The sequence below is a fragment of the Hipposideros armiger genome, unplaced genomic scaffold, assembly GCF_001890085.2.
Source record: "Hipposideros armiger isolate ML-2016 unplaced genomic scaffold, ASM189008v1 scaffold_466, whole genome shotgun sequence".
NCBI classification, from domain to species: domain Eukaryota; kingdom Metazoa; phylum Chordata; class Mammalia; order Chiroptera; family Hipposideridae; genus Hipposideros; species Hipposideros armiger.
Window position 1 is genome coordinate 1,194,273 of NW_017731816.1, and position 24,348 is coordinate 1,218,620.

Here is a 24,348-nt window from a genome sequence, read left to right on the forward strand (position 1 = left end):
CACACACACGGGTACATGTATAACTGGTGAATTCTCAATAGGCTCTAGGCATTGCATCAATGTCAATGTCTTCCTTTGATGTTATATCACAGTTATGCAAGATGTTAACACTGGGGGAGGCTGGGTGAAGGGTGCATGGAGCTCCCTGTCCATTTCTTTTCAACTTCCTGTGAATCTATTGATTATTCAAATAAAGTTTAAAAAAAATAATAAAGGGGGTACACCAAGACTTTGAAAAAAAACAAAAACAAAACATGCTCCCTGGAGTCATAAGTAACACCATCCCCACCACCTCTGTTCTGATCTAATTGCTCCATGCCAACTAAGCCATTTCCAGCCTCAGCCATTGCTGCCACCCAAGGTGCCCCCCCCTGCCATAGTCCCCACACATCAGACCCCTCTCCATGCCTCCTGCGTTCCACACCATTCTGCTTACTCACAGCTGTGGCCTTCGCTCTGCCTGGAATGACTTTCTCCCTCTTCTCTCTGCGGCAAACTCCTACTAATCTCTCAAAGCCTTGTTCAAATGTCACCTCCTTCGGCAGCCAGCCTAGACCTCTGGGGCTGTGCTGTGCTCCCTCCTCCGAGGCTTGAGTCGAGCAGAGTGCGCCTCAGAGTGGCCATCGGTCCCAAGACCCTCTCCATCACTGTCAGCAGCACGGACAACAGGAGCCTCTGGCAAGTGAGTATCTCAACTATTTCTCCCCGCACCTGGCATGCAGAAGGCCCCAGGGATCCTCTGCTGAATGAAAGCTGAATGGTGGCTGTGAGAAGATGAGGGAGTATGTTTTCCCCAATTTTAAAGCAGAGGCTTAGAACCAAACAATGGTTTAATTCAGCGGCTCTCAAAGTTTGTTCCCTGGACCAGCAGCATTGCTATCGAATGTTCTACTCTGGACCTACCACGTGGGAAACTTGGGGGCAAGGCCCAATCATTTGCATTTTAACAAGCCCTCCTTCTGCCTGATTCTGAGGCGCACTAAAGAGCGAGACCCACTGGTTTTGTGGACTGATCCCTGGTCTTATGGCAGGTGGTCTTGTTTAAACAAACTAACTCGCTCCATCCTTTCATCAAACATATACCAAGGATCTACCACGTGCCAGACCCTGCGCTGTGTGATGGTAACACAAAGATGAACAGGGAAGGTCCTAGATCTTGGAGGGCACGCATGTGTGTACACACATACACCTGGGCTAACGGAATGGAGAGTGCTCAAGGCCATGGTCAGGAAAGGCATAGGGAGCTGAGGGGCAGAGTGGCAGCACCTCACCCAGTGCTGGGGGAGGTTCAGGGAAGGCTTCCGGGAGGAGGCGCATCAGTGTTCAGGTTAGCAGGATGGGGGTGTGTGTGGGTCAAGAGTGTGAGGAATTTCCAGGTGGAAGGAAGAACACAAGGAGGGCTCTGGAATGCAGACAGCCTACCTAGGGAACTGGAAATGGCCAGTGAGGGTGATGTGTGGCACTGCACAAGGCTGGAGAGGCCGGTGAGGCCTTGGTGCCATTGAGGCCTCTAGGACACATGGGAACAAGGCACAGATATGGCCAGACATAGAAAGGTCTCCCCGGATGCTGAGTGGAGGGTGCACCAGAGGAGGTAGCTAGGGCAGGGCAGTGGGGAAAAGACGAAGGGCAGGGGCAGAGATGCTCAGAAGGCTGAATAGATGGACTGCAGTAAGGGGCAGGAGGGAGGAAGACATTAAGATGAGGCCCATGGCTCTAGCCTGAGGACAGGTGAATGACAGGGAGAAGAAAGGGCACAGGGCACGGGGGCTGAAGGCAGCTGGAGAGCAAGGTGGAGAGCTTGGGTTTATCCTGAGGGCACTGGGGAGCCACAGAGTGTTGGGAAGATCCCTCAGGCCGCCAGATTGGGGAAGGATCCAAGGGGACAGGGCTGAAGGCTGAAAGGCCACGAAAACTGGGTAATGCTGGTGGCCTGGTCCCGGGGAGTGGGGGCTGGAGAGGTAGATGAATGGCCGTGCTGGAAAGTGGATGGTCTTGTTCAAACAAGTGACATAGGTGTTAAGAAAGTGGCAACTGAAATTCTGCTGCAAGTAAAGCTCTGTCCTGCCCAGGCCAGCTTGGCCCTAAATCTTAACAGACACAGCCAATCCTCCTGGAGGTCCTGGTCACCTGCAGGGAGCCAGAAACCCTATAAAAGGGCAAGAAACATGTGGGGTATATATATGCATTTCCTGGAAAAGAAGAATCCCCAGCTGTCATCAGATTCCTTAATTTGAAGAGGGAAGCGATTCTGACCTTTCCGGGGATGGCTTGTATCTGGCGTAGGTGGCGGAGCCCGGGGTGGAGAAGCTCCCAGAAGGCTGTCGGTAGGGAGGGACTTTGTCGGCCCCTGCTGGTGATGCTGTGTAAGGGGTTTCTGGGAAGCTGACAGGCCTGGAATGAGACAGGAGGGAAGAAGGAGGTGGGGGTGAGTGAGGAGGATACCCCTGTCCCCACAGAGGAGGGACAGACAGACCTTGCCCTCAGGCCCTACCACATCCCACCTGCTTCATCTGCTATCCGCCTGTGGGGCTGGGGAGAGGGCTGCTGAGCATACAGCAGCAGGAAGCCGGGGACACCCCTGGCTCTCTCTCTCCCACTTGGGCCCCGCCCACCCCTCAGCCTCTGCCACCCAACAGGGGCCTGACAGGGGCCTCCAAAGCTGAAGACTGTTCTTGCCCACTCCTGGGACGAGATGCTCCTCTTCAGGTTAGATTCCTTCATTCCTTGGAAATTTCCCTTTACCTTTGAATATATAATATATTCAAACAAATTTATCTGTAAGGCATATGTCATCATAATAAACTCTTGGCAGCTATCCTCAACGCAAGAGCTAGAATGGTGACAATGCCTAGAAACCTGAGGGCTTCTCCCCTCACCTCCCTACGGCTCCTAAGAAGTCATCACATCCTGTATTTTGTGCTTATCAGTCCCTTGACCTTTTCAAAAAATATAGTTTTAACCACACATGGTATGGGGGATTTCCAACCTCAGACACTGAGCCCCCAGCACTCGGCCCTCACACGAGAGGCTCATAATGAAAGCAGAAGGGAAGGAGGTGTGGAGGGAGGGAGGCATAAGGGCAAGAAGGAAAAGAGAAAGAGAGTGAGGAGAGGAAGAGACTGGAAAAACAGGGAGAGAAAAGGACAGGAGAGAGGTAGGGGCTGGGGGGGAGGGGTGGCCCTTGGTGCGTCCTTACCTCTTGCTGTGCAGGGGCTGGGACTCCCGGAAGGGGACCATGGGGGTCTGCTTCGGGGGCCGGCTCAGGGACTGGGCGTGGCCAGGGGTGGCAGGAGCGGCCCACTTGGAGGCTGGCAGAGAGTTGTGAGAGGCAGGCCCGCTCCACTGCCAGGGCGCATTGCTGCGGTAGGGGGGCCGGCCCCCAGGGGGCATGCTCTCCGGTTCAGGCTTGGGCTCCGAGGTATTCATGTCATAGGTCTCTGGCCACCCCCTGGAAAGAGAAACTTCGTTATTCAGAAAGGCCTTGGCCCACTAGCACGCATGCCTGCTGCCTGGGAGAGACTTGCTGCCTGTAACACTGGGCGAGTTTTCCTGGCCCTATCTGAACTGTGATGGCCCGTTTTAAAGGCTGAGTAGATACCCTCTAAATTGGTCTGAAACTTACCAGCTCCGAGTCCTCAGCCAGGACAGGGCCCGAAGCAGAGGTTCCGACTACCTGGCCTGCTTTCTACCTCATCTCCTCTCCTCCCCTCTCCTCTCCTTCTCTCTTCGTTTCCTTTCCTCTCCCTTCTCCCTGACCTTGGCCTCAAAGTCAGCCAGTGTCCTCCATGGACTGGCTCAGCCCCCCTTAGCGGTACTTGGGGCCAGGAAGACAGATGCCCTTAGGATCAAAGGATAGTATCTGCCTTGTTCCAAAGAAGCTCAAAGGCAGCTGGAAGAAGAGCAGGTGACCTACTTTGCAGGGTGGTTAAAAAAAAGCCACGAAATCCGGAACCTTGAAATAGATGCAGAACGGCCTGTGACTCCCCCCAGACCGGGCTGGCACAGACAGCGCAGCGTTCCTGGCTCCAGGTGGGGAGATCCGCGGGCTGGGCTGGCATTCTCCACCGCAGCTGCAGTGCAGCAGGGAGGGGGCTCTGAGCCCGAGGACGGGGCTGTGCTCACAAAATCCACCTCCCAGCAGCTGTGGGAGCTCAGCTCTGAGGAGCCCCTGGCTTGGAAGCTCTCATGCCCCCATCGAGTCAATCCTCTATGCCTCTCCTGAGTCTGCCAGAGCCCAGGGAACTTTCAGACCCACCCAGTAAAAAATCTGGTGGACTCGGTGGCTGGGAGGCTGTGGGCCCAGGGCATGGCTGCTAAGGAGTCACCAAAAAGTGACCCGAGGATGTGCTCTGGCACCTGGGCCCCTCAGCAGCATGAGGGTCGGAGCTGACATTCAGCAGCTCCTTCAGGCAGTCCCTCTGGATTGGTAGGTGCTGATGCCTCACCAGGTACCAGGTGAGGAATGACAAGAACACAAATGTCTAACAGAGCGCATAGGCGTGGCAGGCCAGGCGGAAGAGGAGGGCACCCTCATGCCCCACGCAGCGCACACCTGCTGTTCCTGCCTGCTCAGCTTCCACACCTTTGCTCCTGAGAATAATTCTGTGTGCTCTGGGTGGGGCTGACCCCACTGCCTGGCTCCAGGGATGAGCATGTAACCCAGGATTGCCAAGTGCCCTAAAGTGGGGTCGATCAAACACAGTGAACATCAACTCTGGAACTGTTTCTGGAATTACTGGGGAAAAGATCTATTTCACTGGGGCTACTGAGCTGGGGAGACCTAAGCTGGAGTTGTGAGGAGGGATGGGCCATCTTTGTTCCCACAAAGTAGGAGATGGCCTGAGAATGACAGCAATGTGGAAGAGACAGGTGACAGAGATTCCTGATGACGGTGTCTGAGTCCCTGCATAGAGCCATCCCTAAATCTTGTCCTATCTCTTGGTCTTGTTAGGTACATAAGCCAGTAAAGTCCCTCTTTTCCTTCACCATGTTTGAGTTAGTTCTGTTGCTGGTAGGTAACCAGAGTCCTGTTCGGTCCATCGCACTTTGGAGAGAAGTAAAATGAGGCACAGAGAAGTGAAGTAACCTGTTCAAGGTCACACAGGCAGTAAGAGGCAGAAACTGGATTTAAATATAGCAAGTTGACTCCAAAGCCCACAAGATTAACCACCATGCACACTGTGCAGTGGTTTGGGAGCCAGTGAGTAGATTTTTTGGGTTCCTGACTTCCCTGCTCTCAGTTACCAACAGCTTCACCTTTGGCCAGGAACCCCTGGGTATGGCCTCAAAGAGGGAAACCTTATCCAATCATCTTGAAGGCAGCACACGGTGGTGGAGAACCAGGGCTCTTGGGCTCTCTCAGATCCCAGCTCTGCCACCTCCATGGCCTTGGGTGAGGAATTTCCTTCTAAGAACCTCAGTTTCCTACTCTGTAAGATAGGGGTGGTTGTGAGCATTCTTTGAGCATTAGTTGAAAGTACTTAATAAACAGGCAGTTCCTTCTGGCAGTTTCTTTCTTTTTTATTTTTCTGACAGTTTCTGATTCGCCAGCCTTCTCCAGCCAATTCTGTGGACAGTCCCCCTCTTTTCCTACGTGCTCAGAACCTGAAGTCTCCCTTCCACTTTCTGAAGTCCAGCAGCACCCACTGGGGGGTGGGGGTGGGGGGGCTCTGGAACACACTGCCTCCCCAGTCACCTGAGAACCATCGGCATCTCAATCACCCTGAGAACTTAGTAAAGGAATGCAGACCCCTGTGCCCCACCTCTCATCTGAAGCAGAATCCTTGAGGTGGGGCCCAGGAATCTGCATTTTACCGAGTTGCTAGGGATAAAAAAATTTGAGAACCCACTTCTTGGATTTAGTTTCTGAGTTGGTTTTCAAGATTAAAGTGGTATAAAAGGGCATTCCTCTCCCTGTCCCGTCCCCCCGTTTCACCCATCAAAAGCAACCATGGCTTCCAGTTTCTTACATATTCTTTCAGAAATATCCTATGCAGATAAACAAATATTATTTAAAATGGAAATAAAAATAGCACACTTAACCCCATATATCATCTTGCTTTCTTCCTTCCCTCCCCACAAATTGTCAATATTTCTTACCAGGCCCTCTCAGCACAGATTCACTTCACTTTCTGTAAGCTATCCATTACTATTCCATCACGTGAAGGACCTAGGATTTGCTCAGCCAGTCCCCTATAATTGGATACTTAGGTTGCTTCTAGTCTTTTGTTCAACCAACACTGAGCTAAATATTCCATTCCAACCTCTCAGCTACCCACGGCAGACACCCGAGAGAGGATGCCCCTGGGCTCGCAGACCACTTTTTCTCACTGCCTCCCTGACCTTGATTCCTGATAGCCTAGTTTCTGGGAGCCATGGGGACTCCTTTTAATCTCTTCTACTCACTCACTTGTGTGGTTTCAAGTTCCCTTCTCAGGGAGGGGTTTCCAACCCCACCCTCTACCACCAGAGGTCTGGAGTTCAACTAAAGGGGACAAAAGCATCCCAGATCGCCTTCCCCATCAGGCTGTGACAGAGACAATGAGATAAGAGCATCCTTCCTGAGCCTGTGCAGGCATCCAAGGTCAAGATGACACATCTCATCAGGGGCTCCAGGATGTCCGCCTGGTTACCTGGCCCAACCCAGCTGTGGTCCAGCAGTGCAGGGGGATGCAAGGATGACCCCCCTATACTCTATTCAGTGTCCAAAGAACATGGGGTCCAGACACATGCCATGTAGAGCCTGGCTGGTGGCAGAAAGAGCGCCTTTGTCCATCCTTGCATGTTTTCCCTCAGAGCTCATCGTGACATCCAAGCCAGGAGGCAAGGGTTGCAGCAAGAGGTTGGAGGGAGGGAACCCAGAGTTGGGGTTATCAGCTCTTCAAATGAGGCCAGCCAGATACCTCTGCATTTGAAGAACAACAAAACCCACGCAAGTCCCAACCCACACCTGTCCCTGTGAACTGGATGATGGATTTTGTCCTAAATAGGGCAGGGAGCAGAACTCGTCTGTCTGGTCACACCCTCCCTGGCCCGTCTCCCCAAAGCCAGAGAAGGGAGCCTGCAGACTTTTACCTTGACTTCACTTCAGCTGGTCCCTACCAGCAGGTCAGGGACACCTTCACGGCCTCTCGCGCTCCCTGAGTTTTGGAGAGTCACTCAACAGGAGGGCTGGCTTACTACATGCACACGTGTGGGTGTCAGTGTGTGTGTAGAGAGAACAGGGGGTCTGCGGGGAGCTTGTCTGCCGGGTGACCTTGGCTTGACTTGTCCCTGCAGAGCCTGGAGAGGGTGTGGCTGAGCCTTGACTCTGTGCAGAGGTGTGGGAGGCCCCAGAAGAGGGCTGGGAGAAGGGGATGCCTGGGGCCTGACTGGGGTCCCAAGGCTGAGGGAGCATGGTATGGGTGTGGGTGGCCAAGCCCTTGGTTGCGGGGTTTAGGCCTGCTCAGAACTGCGCCCCCCACCAAGTTCAGAGCAAGCAGGGCTCAGGAAGGTGGGGATAGAGCATCCAGAAGTCGCATGCCCAGAGCTCTCAACATCTTCTAAAGGCAGCACAGCAGATGGAAATGGGAAACCCGGACTGAGTTCGCTCTGCCACCTACTAGGCGTACAACTCTGTACAAGCGACCAGTCCACTTGGGCCTCAGTTTTCTTATCTGTAAAGTGGGGCTCGCACAAGCCCGTGAGGTCATGTGTATAAGCACTCCATGTCACCTCCTCTCATGCCTTCCTTTTGACTGACTCTGTTCCAACAAGCCAAGGGCCTTTGTCCTCACCTTTGTGATGGCTGCTCCGTCCCTGCAAGGCCCTTCCTCTGGCTCCTTGCCTTCTGGCCTCCACCGAGCATCCTGTCCAGTGTCAGGTCATGCCCTTTGTTTCCTCACACTCAGAATCTCACAGCTACTGTCTCTAGAGCGCCTCCTACAGTCCAAGTAGTGTTCTATGAGCTTTACATGTCTTAACCTCCAACCTCACAACCATCCTTTGGGGAAAGGATCTATTATAGTCCCCATTTTACAAATGCGAGGCCACTTGCCCAGGGTCACAGTTAATAAGGGGAGGAGTTGGGATTCAAACCTAGGCAACCTCACTGCAGAGCCGACCTTCCCACCATGTTCAGCTGCCTCCCCTTCCTGCCGCTATATGAAATCATCTTATTTGCTTGTTTACCGTCTTCTCCTAATCCATTCATTAGCTCCATGAGGGCCAAAGCCTTGGCTGTCCTCTGTGCAGTGTTTCCGGAGCTTGGATGTAGTGATTCTCCCTCTCTCTGTCTCTGGTCACTTCCGGAGGTGGCTAGGGTACCAACTCATTATTCTAAAAACTGCACTTATCCTGCCTTCCCTGTATAAATTATACCTCAGAATAACCACATAGTTACTGAAGGCAAGTTCTTTTTAGAAGAATTATAGCCAATAAATGAAGAAGGAATGACAGCATTGAGCACATCATGACTATAAGGAAGTAACGGGTCTCGGCAATGATCACAGTAGCTGCTGACACTGAGGGAAAATGTGTGGTGACAGGTCAGGCTGCCACCATCTGAACCCTCTGATCGCCCTTAGTCTCACTCACAGAGGGACAAACAGACACATGGTGCCTCCTGATGGACGCACACCGGGAAGTATTGTGACCAAAAGAAATTTAACCAGAATCTGGTCAAGCTTCCATATCAAACTCCAGTTCATGGGAAATACACACATTAGAGGAACAGCTGAAAGGACACCAGGGGGGATGCAAACAGCTAAGGCCAATAAGTAGGAAACTCTAAAGAACAAATGGCCTGGTTTCCTCCTCAAATAAACTGCAAGAATAAACAAAAAATAACAGGGAGGGGAACTGATGGGTTAAAAGAGTCTGAAGAGACACATCAACCAAATGTAATAGGAGGAGCTTGATTAACAAACCAACTGTTTCTTCAAAATCTCTGATACAATAGAAAGTTAGACAGGTTGGGTAATTCATATTAACTTACGGTAAAAAACCTTAAGTGCAATAATAATTTTTTAAAGGTCCTGATTAGATAAGAGATACAGTCCAAGGACTGTGATTGCTTCAAATTGTCCAAGGTGGGGAGATAAGGAGATTTAAAAAAACAAAAAACAAAAAACGGCCACATGTTGATGAATGTCGAAACAGCTGGCTCAGTATACTTTCAATGTGTTTGAAACATTCCATTAAAGAAAAAAAACAAAATGAAAAGAAACAAACCCTATACTGGCTTCCTACTGAATAAAACCTTTCCACTGAATAAAAGCTTGTCACCATGTCCAGAAAGCATCCTGCAGTCTGCCTCCCCACCCCCACCCCCGGTGTCTTCTTTGTCCCCTCTCCCACCTCTCACCCCTGCTTACTCTGCTCCAGCCACACTGGCCTCCCTGTGCTGCGAGAACATGCCCCACACACTTGCACTTCGGAGACTCTGCCCTGGCTAGTCCCCATCTGGGACCCACTGGCCCAGAAAACCAGATGGCGACCCTCGCCCAGGAGCCTCCCCTGACCACCCTGAACGCAGCTCTCCAGCCACACTGCAGACTCTTTATTTACCCTACTTTAATTCTTCTTTAGCTCTCATAACTGCCTGATCCTCTATTATCTATTTAATTATTGCCTGTCCTTCCCTCTAGGACATAAGACTCCAAGGGAACAGGCACTGTATTTTGTTCACTGCTCTCTCCCGAGCACTTGGAATGGAGCTTGCACACAGTAGGGTCTCAATAACTACATGTGTGGAACAAAGGAATGAAGTGCAGTGTGCCTGGGGGCAAGTTACTTTCAACCTCCTGTGTGTCATCTAGAAAATGGGACTAATGAGGGTGCCAATCTCATGGAGCTGCTGTGGAGATGAAATGGGGTAATACGCCCATGGGGCATTTAAACCATAACTGGCATGCAGTGTTCCATAGATGTGGACTCCTACCCCATTGCCATTATCATTATCACTTTTCTAGATGAGAAAGGACCTCAAGTGACAGCCCTGGGGGGCCCGGTGCCAGCACTCTGGGAACTGCCAACCCCCACCGGCTCCTGCCTTTTAGGGCAGATCCCCTTACCTGCGGGGCGTGCCGTCGTCGAAGGGCGGGATGATGACCACCTTGACGGTGACAGAGGTGCGCAGCAGGTCGATCATCTGGTCATGGGTCAGTGTGACCACAGCCACCTTGCAGATTTCCACCAGCCGGCTGCCTTGCCGGAGGCCAGCTTGCCAGGCAAACCCGTAGTCCTCCACCTCGGCCACAGTCCCGTCGTACTTCACGTGGAAGCCCAGCTGCCCAAGCCCGTTCCGCCTCAGGGTCATGTCCACCGTCTCCCAGCCGTTTGTCATCACCTGCAGGCAACAGGCGGGATCTAGCCTCAGAAGCTGTTTGGGGCCAGCTATTGTGGAAGGCTCCTGATCAGATTCCCGCCTTGGAGGCCAAAGACCCTGCTGCCCCCATCTACCCTCCCAGGTGATGGCCAGGGTGCAGAAGCACAAACCCACCTAATCCCAGCCTGGGCTCCTGACTTCCTGAGAGGAAACGTGGATATGTAACTAAGTGGCTTATTGCCTCACAGCCAGGCAGCAGCCACTGGCCAAGCCCTGTTCTCTAAATGACCTGTGCCTCCCTCCTTCCCCGTATGGTACAGATGGCACTTCTTGGCCCCCTTGTGATCGGTGGACTCTAGGACTTTTTGGGCCAATGAGTTGTGACTAGAACTGGCATGTTATCTGGGCTGGGGCACTTAACTGCCAGTGTGAGACCCTCCATTGGCCCTTCCCCTCTGCCACAGCCAGATATTGGCTGTTTGGGCAGCTGGGGTCTGAGTTAGAACAATGTTAAGCAGAGACGCCAGCTGAACCAAAGATGGACATATGATGTAAGCAAGAGATAAACCTTTGTTGTTTTAAGCCACAAATATTGAACGCTGGTTGATACAATGATTCTAACCAAATAAGTTGGAGAAGCAACAAACCAGAGATCCTGCAATCTTATCTAGGTTGGGGGACAGGGTCATGCCGTATTCTTTATTTCATGACATCATTCTTAGGGGAACCAACCCCTTTGCGATCTCCCCCCTCAGACTGTCCCCCAACCTGAAGCTGAACAGACCACATGGGGCCTTGCCTCTTATTTACTCCCTGCTTCATTTGTGTGAGATTTTACCATACTTTATTACCACAGATGTTAAGGTCCACCAATCAGAACCCCCAGTCTTTCTCCAGAATCCCTAGCACATCCTCAGGGATTCCAGCCTCTTCTTGGGGTAAAAAGATGAACTTAACAAGCTATGGCTATTAAGCAAGTTCCATCAAGATCTGTCTACCCTTTCCTAAAACTGCATTAAGGGAAGAAAATGTGTGACGGTTCCCATTTCCTGGGAGAAATCATTCTCTGGCTAGAAATTATGCTATTTGATGTACCTATTAGAGCGGTGGCTTTCATACGTTTCTGACCACTGCTCACAGGAAGAAATAATTTTATGTCACAAGCCACACCATGGATTCACATATGTACATACAAACCTGTAGACACAAAAATTTTCCTTGCAATCCAAATTGGCCACATTCGTGACTGTGGCAAGAAATGAGAGCTTGGATGGGAAAGGACTTAACTGAAAATGTAACCATATCCATTTGGTTCCTGATTTGAATAGTGAGAATTTGGGAATTGGGAGGAACACGTAAGACAGGAACTCCCCCAAACAGTAGAGGATCCTTACTCACTGGGATGTCCTCTGATACTTTCCATTCTTCCCTCTCCTCCCCTCCCCTCCCCTTGAAGACTGTTGAGACACCGTAATTTATCTCATAGCCCAACACAATAAGAGATTATTGTATGATAATGACAAAACTGTTTTTAAGAGTCTGTATGTTTCAGAGATACTGAAATGTTTACAGAGGAAATCATAGGATGTCTAGGATTTGCTTCAAAATGATCAGGGGGAAGGGAAGGGATGGAAGGCAGGCAGGCAAGCCCTGAGATGATAACTGGGGAAGCTGGCGATGGGGCTAGGAGTTCATTATGCGAGTCTCTGTACTTTTGTGGATAGCTGAAATTTTCCGTCATCAAAAAGTTTGAAAAACTGGTTTGAAAGGAAAGCCCACTGTTTAGTGCCTCAAAAGGTAAGGTGTGACTGGATTCATCCTAGCTCATTACTTCTGCTTTGGGAGTCAAAATTCTTCTTCCCTTTGAAGCAGGCACGCTTGTGTCCACAGAATTTGGCTGTGGGTTATAGTGAAAAGTCTGCGTGTCCGTGCCCATGACCAATTAGGCCACAGCAGCCCTGGGAGTCCTGGGGACGGCCCAATCTTCCAGGGGCCGGGGCAGTTCGAACACTGCTGCAGCAAGACTGTCTACTGCCACCCAGCCTCCTTTTCTTCCTTTCAGTAATAAGACCCCCCACCGCAAGTTAGAGTTCTGATGCGCACAGGGCCACCCAGCTGGGGACCACATTTCTCAGCTTCCCTCACAGCTGGGTGTGGACATAAGCATGACTTGGTTTTGGCCAAAAGAATATGAGTCAAAGGGATGGAACTTCTACTTTGTGTTCCCAGAAATAAAACTGCTCGCCCTCCATGCTCACGTTTTCGTTCCTCCTGTGGACAGGAATGTGGCTATGGAGTGACTCCGCTGTGACCATGCAGATAAGTATGATACCAAAGGGAAAGGAGGAGCCAGAAGACGGAAGGGCCGTGAGCTGACCCTGCCAGCCTTGACCAGCCTGAGCGCTAATTACGAGAGAAATAAACTCCTACCTTATTTCAGCTACTAGTAGGTCAGTCTACAACTACCTACTGCAGCTGCTTTGGGTCATTTGGACAGGGAAGGGAGAGCTGGTAGGGGAACTCAAGTGTCCTAAAACTGCTGTCCCCTTCGCTTTTGTAACAAATCAAAGGAAGCACCACCCAAAGATGAGAACCATTCCTGATGTTTAGAAGGTTCCAGAATGGCCCCATAACACTTTATGAGAGCAAAGGCACAGATCAGTTTGAAGGAACCACTGCTGTGTCATACGGTCACATTGTCGCAGGCTCCCCTTTCAAAGGTCATTTTCCCGGGGACTGGTCTTTGTGCGCCAGGCACTGGTTAAGCCCTTGTGAGGTAGTAAACATACTTTGCTTATTTTATAGGTAAGAAAACTGACGTGGTGTCAGTTCCCCAAGGTCACAGAGCAGGTCTAACTCCCAAACTCTTGCTTTTAGCCACCTGCTGTATTCCCTCTGCTCCTCCTGCCATATTTTTCTTTCATTTCTCTCCTCCTCATTCTTCACCAAGATGATTCTTACTTATTGCTCTAGCCTCAGTATAAAAGCCATTTCCTCAGGGAAGCCCCCCCAACCCCCAGGTCCAGGCTCCCAAGCCTGGGTGGTTGGTGGGTGATGTTAATGATATGCAGGCGGGTGGAACCATGGCCAAATGGGGCCCTTGTGCCCCATCTAAAGGGGGCATCCATCGCCTGCTTCAGCTGACCCCTGACCTGTGCAAACGCAGGCCCAGTATAGCCAGACCCCCCAGTTTTTCAAGAAAAGCCAAAAGCTATATTCATATGAAATCCTCTGAATGTTAAGCTGTGGTACCTACTTGAATATGCCTGGGTTTGAGACTGTACCCCACGACAGGCTCCCCTGGCATCCTCAACCCTCCCCCTTTCAACCTCCTGGCACCTGTAATTCCTGTTCAGTATCTGCCTCAGATGGGAGCCCCAGGAGGGCAGGCCTGGGCCCATCATAGTCACTGCTGTCCCAGGCACAAAATAAACCTTGTAGACTTAACAAACGAAGATGTCTGAATCTCAGCTCCGCAGGGGAAGGTGTGGACTCCTCCCCGTGGAGGACTTCACAAAGAAGACAGGCTCGCTGCCAAGAGTTATTTAAGATGGGCCTGACCCTTCACAGAAGACGGCTATGTCATCACTTCCTGGTTGCTTGGTTCCTCAGCGAGCTCTGGGGCATTGAGATTGTGAAGGGGGGCTATGGAAATGTGCTCTGAAAGCACCACACCTACAGTAGGCACGCGGGTGGGCGTGGGACCGAGTGGCACAGAGAGGATATAGGTAAAACATGTGGGTAATCCGGCACAGTGCCCGGCATGGTCACTGCTTAAGAAATGCGAGCTGCTGTCAGGATTTTGGGAGGAACACTCTCATGTTTAAAAACCCAGGCACTTAACCCCCTCTGGGTCCTGGGCAAGTTGCTTTACCTCTCCGGGCCTCAGTTTCCTCATCTGTGAAGTGGGGATGATAATGGTATCTCCCTCACTGGGCTTTCTTGAGAAAGAAATGCAGTCATGCAGGCACCAAGCTAGGTCTGATGCAGTCAGCCCTCCATAAAGGTTCACTTTTGCTCTGACTGCAGGGTGGCAGGCATTCAGTACAAGTTCACTGAGTTCTACTGCACACCAGATGCAGGCCTAGGTGCTGAGGACACTGCGGTGAACAACAAATACATCGATACCCTTCAGATGGTGGTAAGTGCTACGGAGAAAATTAAAGCAGGGGCGGTGGCTGGAATATGCTCAGGGCCAAGTTGGGGAGTGGGGTTTGCAATTTTAGATAATAAGGCCTCACTGACAAGGTGACATCTGATTAAAGACCTGATGGAGGTGAAGGAGTGAGCCATGTGGGAAAAAGTGTTCCAGTTTGAGGGCACAGGCAGTGCAAAGGCCCTGAGGCTGGATGCTTGTCTGGCACACTTGGGAAACAGCAAAGGTCTGTGTGCCTGGAGATAAGGTCAGAACGGTTGACAGGGAGCCAGATCACGCAGGACCTCATGGGACACCATAAGGACTTGGGCTTTTACCTAGAGTGAGCTGAGGGTTTTGAGCAGAACAGTGAGTGATATGATCAGATTCCTCCGACCACCATGCTGAGAACAGACCACAGGGAAGCAAAGATGGAGGCGAATGAGACCAACAAGGCGGCTAGTCCAGGAGAGGCCAGGTTGGAGAAGTAGCTGGAGTCTGCCTACTGGAGGTGGGGCTGGCAGGTTGGATGTGGGTGTGAGAGAGGAGCGAGATTGATGCAAAGGCTCCTGACCTCAACACATGGAGTGATGGACCTGTCTTTACTGAGACAGAAAAACTCTAGGAGGCAGGGGAGGAAAACCAGGAGTCTGCTCTTAGACATGTTAAGTTTCAGGGGTTTACAGACACCTGAGTGGAGATGCTGAGTAAGCAATCAGCTACTAGTCTCGAGTTTGGGCACACCTAGGTTTTGGGTCAGAAAAACCTGGATTCTGACTGCAGTCTGACACCTACTGGCTGTATAATCTTATATGAGTATATGTACTTCTCTGAGCCTCAATTTCTTCATCTGTCAAGTAGGGATGGATTAGAAGAGCACCTACATTCTAGGGGTGGGGGGGGTGGAGGATTGTGAGATCATACATGTAAAATGCTTATTAGCATAGAGGTGGGGTTCAATAAATTCATTCAACTAACCAATTAATCAGTATTGAACAGCAACTTTGTGCCAGTCCTGATTTACGCATATGAGATAAGCAAATAAGTAAAACAGGAAGAGGCCCTGGTTCACAGACCTCACATCCTGCGGGGAAATCTAAACACTAGCTGTTGTTACCTAAACTTGGGCATGAATTCTGAAGTTAGGGAAGCTGAGTGTGGGACTTCACCAATCCAACTTGAACTTAATCAGAGTGCAGTGGCCTAAAATGATGACGACCGCAGCAGCCACAGTGGCATCTGGAGGTCACGGTTCGCCAAGTCAAGCTAGCTTATCTGGGCAATCCTTCAAATTTTCACGTGATGTAGGATGATTACTGTTCCCATTTTTCAGATGGGGAAACTGAATCACACGAGGTTAAATAACTTGGCTCAAGGTCACACAAATGGTAAGAGGCAATGCAGGGATTTGAACCTGTGTTCATAACTCCTGCATTATGCTGCCCTCTTTATTTCACACGTACGACGTGCCATTTCTGTTAAACTCACTAAGAGACAATCACTGACCTTCTTGCGGAGCTCAGATGTGGCCTAAGTACTTCTTACCACAATGCTTCAAGCAGCCATTACCAACTAAGTTGTCATTTTACTTGAAGCAACTGCCATCCTTGGCTTGGCCAACGGTCTGAGCCTGAGCTGTCTTCCAGGAGTTTAGGGTCAAATTCTTATCCACACCGAATCTTTGTCTTTTAATTGGGGAAATTAAACCACTCATATTTATTGTGATTTCTGAGGTGGAACTATTCTGCCATACAATTTAACGTTTGCTTTGTTTCTTTTATTGTGTTTTCTTATATTCCCCCTACTGCCTGTTTGTTACTTATCCTTTCATGGCCCGGAAGCTTTCCACTCTTTTAATTCTTTTAGAAAGTACCTTACATTTTAAAAATAAGCTTAAACTTGTATTTTCTATCAACACCTAGAGTGAATAAATATGCCTTCTGTCTTCCCAAGGTGATGGCATGGGAGGTCTTGGATCTCTGGCCCAAACCTTCCTCAGAAAAAACCCAGGCTGCAGGACCCACTAGACCCCTAGTGTGTAAGTGACAACTGTGATTCTCTTGGGGCCAATTAGTGTCCTGGTCTAACAGGTCTAGGGGAGGCATTTCAGTGGTTCCTAAGGCCTCTGCCAAACCACATGATGGCTGTGCCCTTGCTGAGCGCGCTCCCTTACCTTCAGTCTCTGGACGATGTCCCTGATGTCCTCCACCGAGCCCTCTGTGGTCCGTAGGAAGATGTGATCCCCTCGCCCAAAGAAGATTTTGAGCGTCGAGGAGTCTGGGGTCCAGCCAATGACATCCCCGCAGTAGCAGTTGAACACCACCTCCTTGGTGCGTAGGTCCAGGAGCACCACAAACTCGTTGGAAATTCCCAAAATGCAGTCAATTTCCACCCCCTGGCCGTAGTCCTGAGCCGCCACCCTCCAGGCGATGGCCCCCGCGCTGTGCTGCTCAGCACCTGCCCGCGCTTTTGTCTTCTCCTTCTTCTTGGAGGTCAGGGAGATAAGGTTGAATTTGCCTGTGGAGTCAATGGGTGTGTTGGAGACACAGTTTTCAGCCAGGTCTTTGAGGTACTCCTGGCGGGTCCTGGTGGCCATGGTGTGGAACTTGTCGGACTTGTGCGCGGCATTCTCCGCGTTAATCACCTTGGCCAGCAAGAAGTCTCTGAAGACGTCAGATTTGCGGAATGTGGTTCCACTGGGGATGGGGGGGCCAAAAGGAGGGGCGTCTTTGGATCGGGTCACAGCCATACTGAGGAGGGAGAAATCATTTAGAAAAAAAGGCACTGTGAGATTCCCTTTAGACAGAAAATATATGATTGGAAATAGGAGTATCCTTTTTAAGAACAGGAGTATTGCTGACTGACTAGATTGGAAACTTTAGAAAGTCTAAGGGCACATACATGTATTTTTACTTCCTATACAGTGGATGTTAGAATATCCATTGATACTCAAATAAATCTCCTAGCACCATTCAACTTCGGTTATCCCCGTTTTACATACATACAGTTGACCCTCCAAATCCGCGGGTACTGCATCTGCAGATTCAACCAACCATGGATCAAAACATATTTGAAGAAGAAGTTACACTGTTGCTGATATGCGCTATGCAGTTACGCCTAAGATGGTTGCAGCTGTGCTGTACTGAACAGGCACAAACTTGTTTTTCTTGTCATTATTCCCCAAATAATACAGTATAAGAACTATTTACATAGCATTTACTTTGTATTCGGTAATATAAGTAATCTAGAGATGATTTAAAGTATACGGGAGGATATGCATAGGTTATATGCAAACACTACACCATTTTATGTAAAGGATTTGGGCATCCTTGGATTTTGGTATTCACAGAGGGGTCCTAGAACTAACACCCCTTGGCATGAAGGGATGACTATATAGACTGTGAGGTAAATTTTAGCTTGACAAAAATTCACTGCTTCTCCTTTGTGGGCAGGTTCATCTCCATCGCAGTGATCCTGGGCCTGGTCACATGACTGATTTGGCCAATGGTTTCCAAGCAGAGCATGCAATGGTGAGGAAGGGTGGAAGGGGTGCTTGCCTCCTGTGGTCCTGCCATGAGATGGACATGCCCTAAGTGGCCTACTGGTCCCAGAAGGATGAGGGACACCTGCAGCAGACCTGGACCCGACCTGTGGCCTGGGGCCAAGGCCAGCCAGACCTCAGCTGATCTGCAGATGTGGGAGCCAGAGAGAAATGTTAATGTTTGTGAGCCACTGAATTTTGGGGTGGTTTGTTAAGCAGCATTACTGTAGAACTCATGACTGATAGGGAACGTTTACGTGATCTAGTCCTTTAAAGTACTTGGGTAACACTGTTTAATATACTTCGTAAATCATCTCAACAAAAGGCATTTTGAAAATTCATTGTGACAGGAAGTTAGCATGGAACCCTTCCTACTTCAGTTTTGACTGATGCCACTATGACAGAAATCAGGTAGCCACTGAGTGAGACTGTGAAAATGAAATGATCTAAAACCTGTTTGCCAAAACTCCTGAACCTCCTCACCCACTATGTAAACTATAGAGAGACAGAGGGTCCTATTGGGAGGAAATCTTTGAAGAAAGCTGGGTAGTAAGCCCGATTACCTCTGCTCCACTCCCCAGGTAGGGACCTCCTAGGTGACCCTTACAGTTGGGAGGAGACTGGGGTCTGCCTTCTACCTGGGAGATACAGAGGGTGGGCAGGGAGCCCCTGAAGAACCCAGAGAACATGCAGCCAGCCGCAATTACAGTCCCTGTGACACTTCCCTGCCTCTCGTTTCCTCGTTATGCTCCAATCCTGGACAGTTGACACACGGGCAGTAGGAGGGCTGCGGGGAGGAGAAGTGCAAGGTAGAGAGACAGAAGAGAGGTAAGCAGGCTCGCTGTCCACCGAGGCTTCCAGGAGGAAGCAGCCCTGAGCTTTGATGGGGGAAAAGATTTGCAGGTAGGTCAAGTTTGGAGATTTGATGAGTATCTTAGGTGTGAAGTTCTAATGACCAAATCAAGTAGACTCAGAGACTATAGGGCAGATGATTTCTAACATCAAGCAAAGCAGAGTGATTACCCAGGGCCAGGGGAAGACAACTCTTGCTGAAAGACATTTAAAGGGGCTACAGAGTCACCGTGAATTATGCTGTTTACATAATGATGATTAAAAAATGGTACAAATTGCTGTAAATGAGTGAGCAATAAGTTCGCAAAGTTTTTCTTGAAGGGTATTGTATTCAGCCTCTATAAAAACCTCAACTTGTGAGTGTGGTGTTAGGAGAGAGTTCCTATTATAAAATAATTTTTAAGTAATGAGATTCTTGACTAAAACATATTCCATGAACCCAAACACCATTTAAGGCTTATTCAGGTTTTGACTCCCAATCCCGCTCCCCAACTTGACAAGGTAGACAGTGCAACATTCATTTAACAACCATTTCTGGGATGCCCTATCCCTTGGGCATTGGGATATAGTGGTCCCTGTCCCTCCTGAGCCTTTAATCTAGTGGGAGAGACATACTAAACAGACATACCCACAAACTAACTTGTAAGGGAATAGGGTGTGAACAATAGAAGGACCTGATTTGGACAGAGGGAATCTGGGAGGGCTCCTCTGAGGAAGTGATGATTAAGCTTGAATCTGAGGCTGGGTAGGAACTAGAGAAAGAGTTGAGGGGAGGGTGCTGCCAGCAATGGGTGCGGCACGGCACGGACTGACTGAGAAAGAGCACAGTGTGGGAGATGAAGCCAGGGTGGCCGGAGCCCAGAGAGCAAAGAACAGGAGGCTGATAAGGTCATCAGGGGTCAGGAACTTTTCATGCTGATCATGAGTGCAACCATTTAACCATCTGGGCTGGCTATTCACTGTCTGTATCCCCAGCACCAGTCCCTGCCATTCTCTGCCTTCAGTGCTCTGGAAGATGGGTTTCTATGGACTGTGTCATCTTCACCTATGTTCCTGTGCCCGCTGGCTTCCACTGAGTTCAGCCAACAGAAGCACAGGTAGGTGATGGGAAGGTGAGAGAGGGTGAGTATTGATTTCTCTTCACTGCCTCCCTGCTGGGCTGGGATAGTGGCAGTGGCCGTAGTCCTTTACTCACAGCCACAGCTCCTGTCACCTGTCAGGTGGGCCCTCTCCCAGAGCCATAGTTCTCCCTAGCTTCCAGAAACATCTTCCATCCCCCTCTGACCTCATCAAACTGAGGGGGTGGGGTAATGGCTCCCTGCTGCTGCTGGTCCCCAGAAGCCTCACTTTCCTGGAAGCCTCATTTTCCTGTATCGGTTCCCTTAGCCACACCTGTCAGTTCATTAACCCCTTCAGTTAAAACCCTGAGTGGGGCACCTGCTTCTTGCTGGGTCCCTGATGGATGTAGAGGTTAACAAAGGGTGACAACCAGATTAACAATCTGCAAGGATCACCATGGTTGCCCCATGAAGCAAGGCCTGGAAGAGACCAGATCCCATGCAGGAGGCCATCGAGGGAGCCCCTACATGACCCTGGCAATCAGGCCTGACCCCTGCTCGCCACCTCCACTGTCCAGTGACCCTTCTCCATATCCTGGGAGTGCCATAAGAGCCGGTGCCAACTTGGGCTTAGCTGGTTCCCAACACAGGTGCTCAAAACTGATTAAAGTAATTTAAAGATTTAATCTTAAACAGGCAGACCAAGAAGAAACAGATTTCTACCAATGTACAGTGTGTGTAGGTTTGACAGAAAAAGGCATTTCCCAGTGAAGAGGTTCTTTAAAGGCCACACAAGGGGCCGGCTGAGTGGCGCATTGGTTAAGAGTTGGCTTGGGACGCCAGCTCTGAGCAGCAGGGCCCTGGTTTGGATCCCACATTAGGGCCAGTGACGCTGCGCCCTCTACAGCTAAGATGGTGAACAACAGCTCAACCTGGAGCTGGGCTGCCATGAGTCGCTGGCGATGGCGTAGGCTGCAGTGGAGCTGCAGTGGGCTCCTGTAAGCTACCATGAGCGGCCGGCAGCCAGCGTGAACTGCCAAGAGCTGCCGTGAGTGGCCATCCAGTGGCTGGCAACAGGTCTGCCTCACCCAGGAAGAGCGCAATGATAACAGCAACATGGGCCAGTGAAGCAATGTCCTCCACAACTAAAGGACAAAAAGGACAGCAACTTGTCTGTTCCCCTTCCCTGATTCCCCAACGCTGTTCCCCTCCCCCAATTCCCCAATAAAATCTTAAAAAAAAAAAAAAAAGCCCACACAAGTTTTCTTCTATGGGAAACTTTGTGGGCGTGGCCTTGTCCCCAGGCAGGAGTATGGATGTGATAACCACACCAGTCTTTCTATTCTAATTAATGGTGCACTCAGATTGTGCTTTACAGATGTGACAGCTTTGCAACTTTTTCATTCAGCACTTGGCTGCTTATAGTGACAGATTTTGGCTTTTCCGATAGTCCTGATTCATGAATTTAGGAATCATGAAATTGCAAGCTGCTGAAGGTTTCTGGACAATCAGAACAGCTGGTCCCTCCCTTCTCTAGCAGAAGGGACTGGGTTTGCACAGCCCACGGCTACAGGGATGCTGGGGTGCCATTAAGAAATAGCACACTTGAAACAGGAAAGGACGGCAACTTGTCACACAACCAGGAAATGCTGTGACCAACAGGTCACCTGCTAACTGTAGCTCAGTAAGTATTTTTAGAGTACTCACAATTATTAACAACTATTTTCTCTGTGTCTACAGCGTTTGGACCAGGCATCTGTCTAGCCAGCAAAAATGTCTCTAGGGCCCATATACGGCAAGCACTGTGCCATGATAAACATATAAAGGTGAATGTGACATGGGGTTACCTCCAAGGGAGGCAAGAGCCACATCAGTAAGTCATTTTCTACAGTGTGATGAGTGCTGTTGACAGAAACATGTTTGGGGACACAGGGGAGACAGGGTAAGTTCTGTCCAGAGAGGAGCTCCATGGGGAAAGGAAAGAGGAAAGGAGAGGGTGCAGCTTTGGTTGTATCTCTAACATTTTCTTTCTTTAAAAATAAAGACAAGGGCCGGCCGAGTGGCGCGATTGTTAAGAACTGGCTTGGGACGCCAGAGGGCCCCGGTTCGGATTCCACATATGAGGGCCAGTGACACTGCCCTCCACAGCTAAGATGCTGAACAACAGCTCAACCTGGAGCTGGGCTGCCGTGAGTCGCTGGCGACAGCATAGGCTGCAGCCCCTGTGGCAGTGGGTTGCCATGAGCTACCGTGTGTAGCCAGCAGCCAGCGTGAGCGGCCAGCAGCCGCAGTGAGCAGCCGTCCAGAAGCCGGCGACTGATCTGCCTCACCCGAGAAGAGCGCAATGATGGTGCCAACTTGGACCAGTGAAGCAACGTCCTCCACAACTAGACTGAAGAAGAAAATGACAGCAACTTGTCTGTTCCCCTTCCCCCAATTCCCCAGTGCTGTTCCCATCCCCCAATTCTCCAATAAAAAATCTTTCAAAAATAAAAATAAAGAGAAGAGAGCTGAAGCAAACATGGCAAAATGTTAACATCTGTTAAGTCTGGTGGTAGGCACATGGGTGTCTGTTATATTATTTTCTGTACTTTTCAGAATGTTTAAAATACTGCATAATAAAAACATTTCAAACTAAATTGTAAAAACTAGAAGGGTTTGTACATCAGAGAAAAGAAATCATCCTGGAGACCATGCAAAGGCTGCTGTGGAAAGGTGGGAGGTCAGCTGCAGGCTGCCTTCATAGCTCAGATAGGAGACGGGAGCCCAGGGTGGTGGAAGGAGAGAAGGGCCCAGCAACCCAGCTCAGCCCGCCTTTGATGCGCTATGAGAGGGCTGCCTCCTCCTACGGGGTGCGCGCGCGCGTGCGCACAAGAACAACTCCATCTTCCCTCATCAGGGCCATTTTTCAGCTGCCAAGAAACATGGGACATCATTTGAGTGACTTCAAGCCACACAGGCGTAGGCACTTGCACCTGCTGCTGAATGTGCAGGGAACAAACACGTGGATGGTGGCAGGGGTACAGAGGGGGCTTCAGGCCTGGGCCTGTGCTGCCTGGAGGCCCTGCCACACGTCCAGGGCAACATATCCAGCACAGAGGTTCTTAACAGCAAGCGCCGCACATGGGAACTCCCTCCCTTCTCTCATACACCCGGCGGAGAGAAGAAACGAGTAGACTCTGGCAATTCCATCAACATGACCAGTGCCCCTATGTATATATCCTTTGACCTAGTAACTCCACTTTTAGGATTTTATCTACCCCAGCTGAACTTGGACATGGGTGCAATGAGAGTATAAACAGATTATTCACTGCAGGGTGGACTGTAATAGCTGGTGGCAGGAAATAACCCAAATGCCCACTGACGGGGGTGGGGAAGATTCCAGGCATCCATACGATAGAATAGTACACAGTCATAAGGAATGGAAAAGCACTTTATGTACTGGTTTGGAACGATCTCAAGGACCGCTGAGTGAAAAAATTCAGGATGCAGAACAGTTGTGTGATAGGCTGCCATTTGTATTAAAAAGCTGGAAAAGGAATACCTGTTAAGTATTTGCCTGGATGTGCACAAAAGATCAGAATGCACAAGAAACTGCTGCCAGGAGTTGCCTCTGTGAGGGCAACTGGGTCACTGGGGGTCAGAGGTGGGAGGGAGGCTGGAATCTTTCTTTACTTTTTAATTTCAAACCATTTTCAAAAGATGGAAAATAACACTCCCGAGCCCATTCCCCAGAGTCTGCAGTGCTGCCCCAGGGTCAAGTGCTAACCTTAGCCTTGGGCTACTGATGGGCTGGTTTTCAAGGATCACATCTCTAGCCTCACCCCACACCCAGAGAGCTTTCCATTTGGCCTTTGGGGACCAGGTGACAGCTGGTGCTTGGTGAGGACACTGAATGAGTTTGAGGGTTGTGCCTCTTGTTGATCTGTGAACTAGAGCCCTCAGCAATACCTCCCGAGTGGGGGGGTCCCTGCCTGCCCTGCCTCCGTCCTTTCATCTTCCGATTTTCCTTCGGGCTATCCCTCTCATGCCCCTCCGTCTACACACCCGCTGCCCAGGTGGGCCTGGCGGTTTTGCTCTAGGACGGGCACGTGATCCCCCGCCAGGTCATCAAGCCTCAATTCTGGGGCTTCTTTTCCTGGGAAGGGCTAGCTTTCTTTTTGCTGGATTTGCAGCGGGGAGGATGTTATGTGCAGAGCTGCCGGCAAATAAAGCAATATACAGGAAAGCAGAGCAGACCCAGCGAGGCCTGAACTTGTCAGGTGTGAGGGCCAGTAGACACAATTTGCCCTTTTGTCTTAAGCCAGATTGAGGTGGGTTTTCTGTCACTTGTAACCAAAAGATTCTTGGAAAATACAAATCCTCAATGGCTTCCTTATCAAAGCTGGGGCATCATACCCCTTTTTGGTTGAGAATCACTCCCTTGGAAGGGATGGAGTGTGTGGGCAGAGCT

General features: G+C 50.2%; 1 protein-coding gene across 5 annotated transcripts in view; it reads right to left on the minus strand.

Moving 5' to 3' along the window:
• The window catches only part of SIPA1L3 (signal induced proliferation associated 1 like 3), a 242,337-nt gene that overhangs the window by 54,251 nt on the left and 163,738 nt on the right, over positions 1–24,348 (minus strand). For all 5 annotated transcript variants that reach the window (XM_019666285.1, XM_019666286.1, XM_019666282.1 and 2 more), the window contains 4 exons: positions 16,618–17,194; positions 10,056–10,330; positions 3,200–3,451; positions 2,257–2,394 (listed from right to left, as the gene is read on the minus strand). In XM_019666285.1, the coding sequence (XP_019521830.1) occupies positions 2,257–2,394; positions 3,200–3,451; positions 10,056–10,330; positions 16,618–17,194 (1,242 nt within the window). The remainder of the gene's footprint in view (positions 1–2,256; positions 2,395–3,199; positions 3,452–10,055; positions 10,331–16,617; positions 17,195–24,348) is intronic.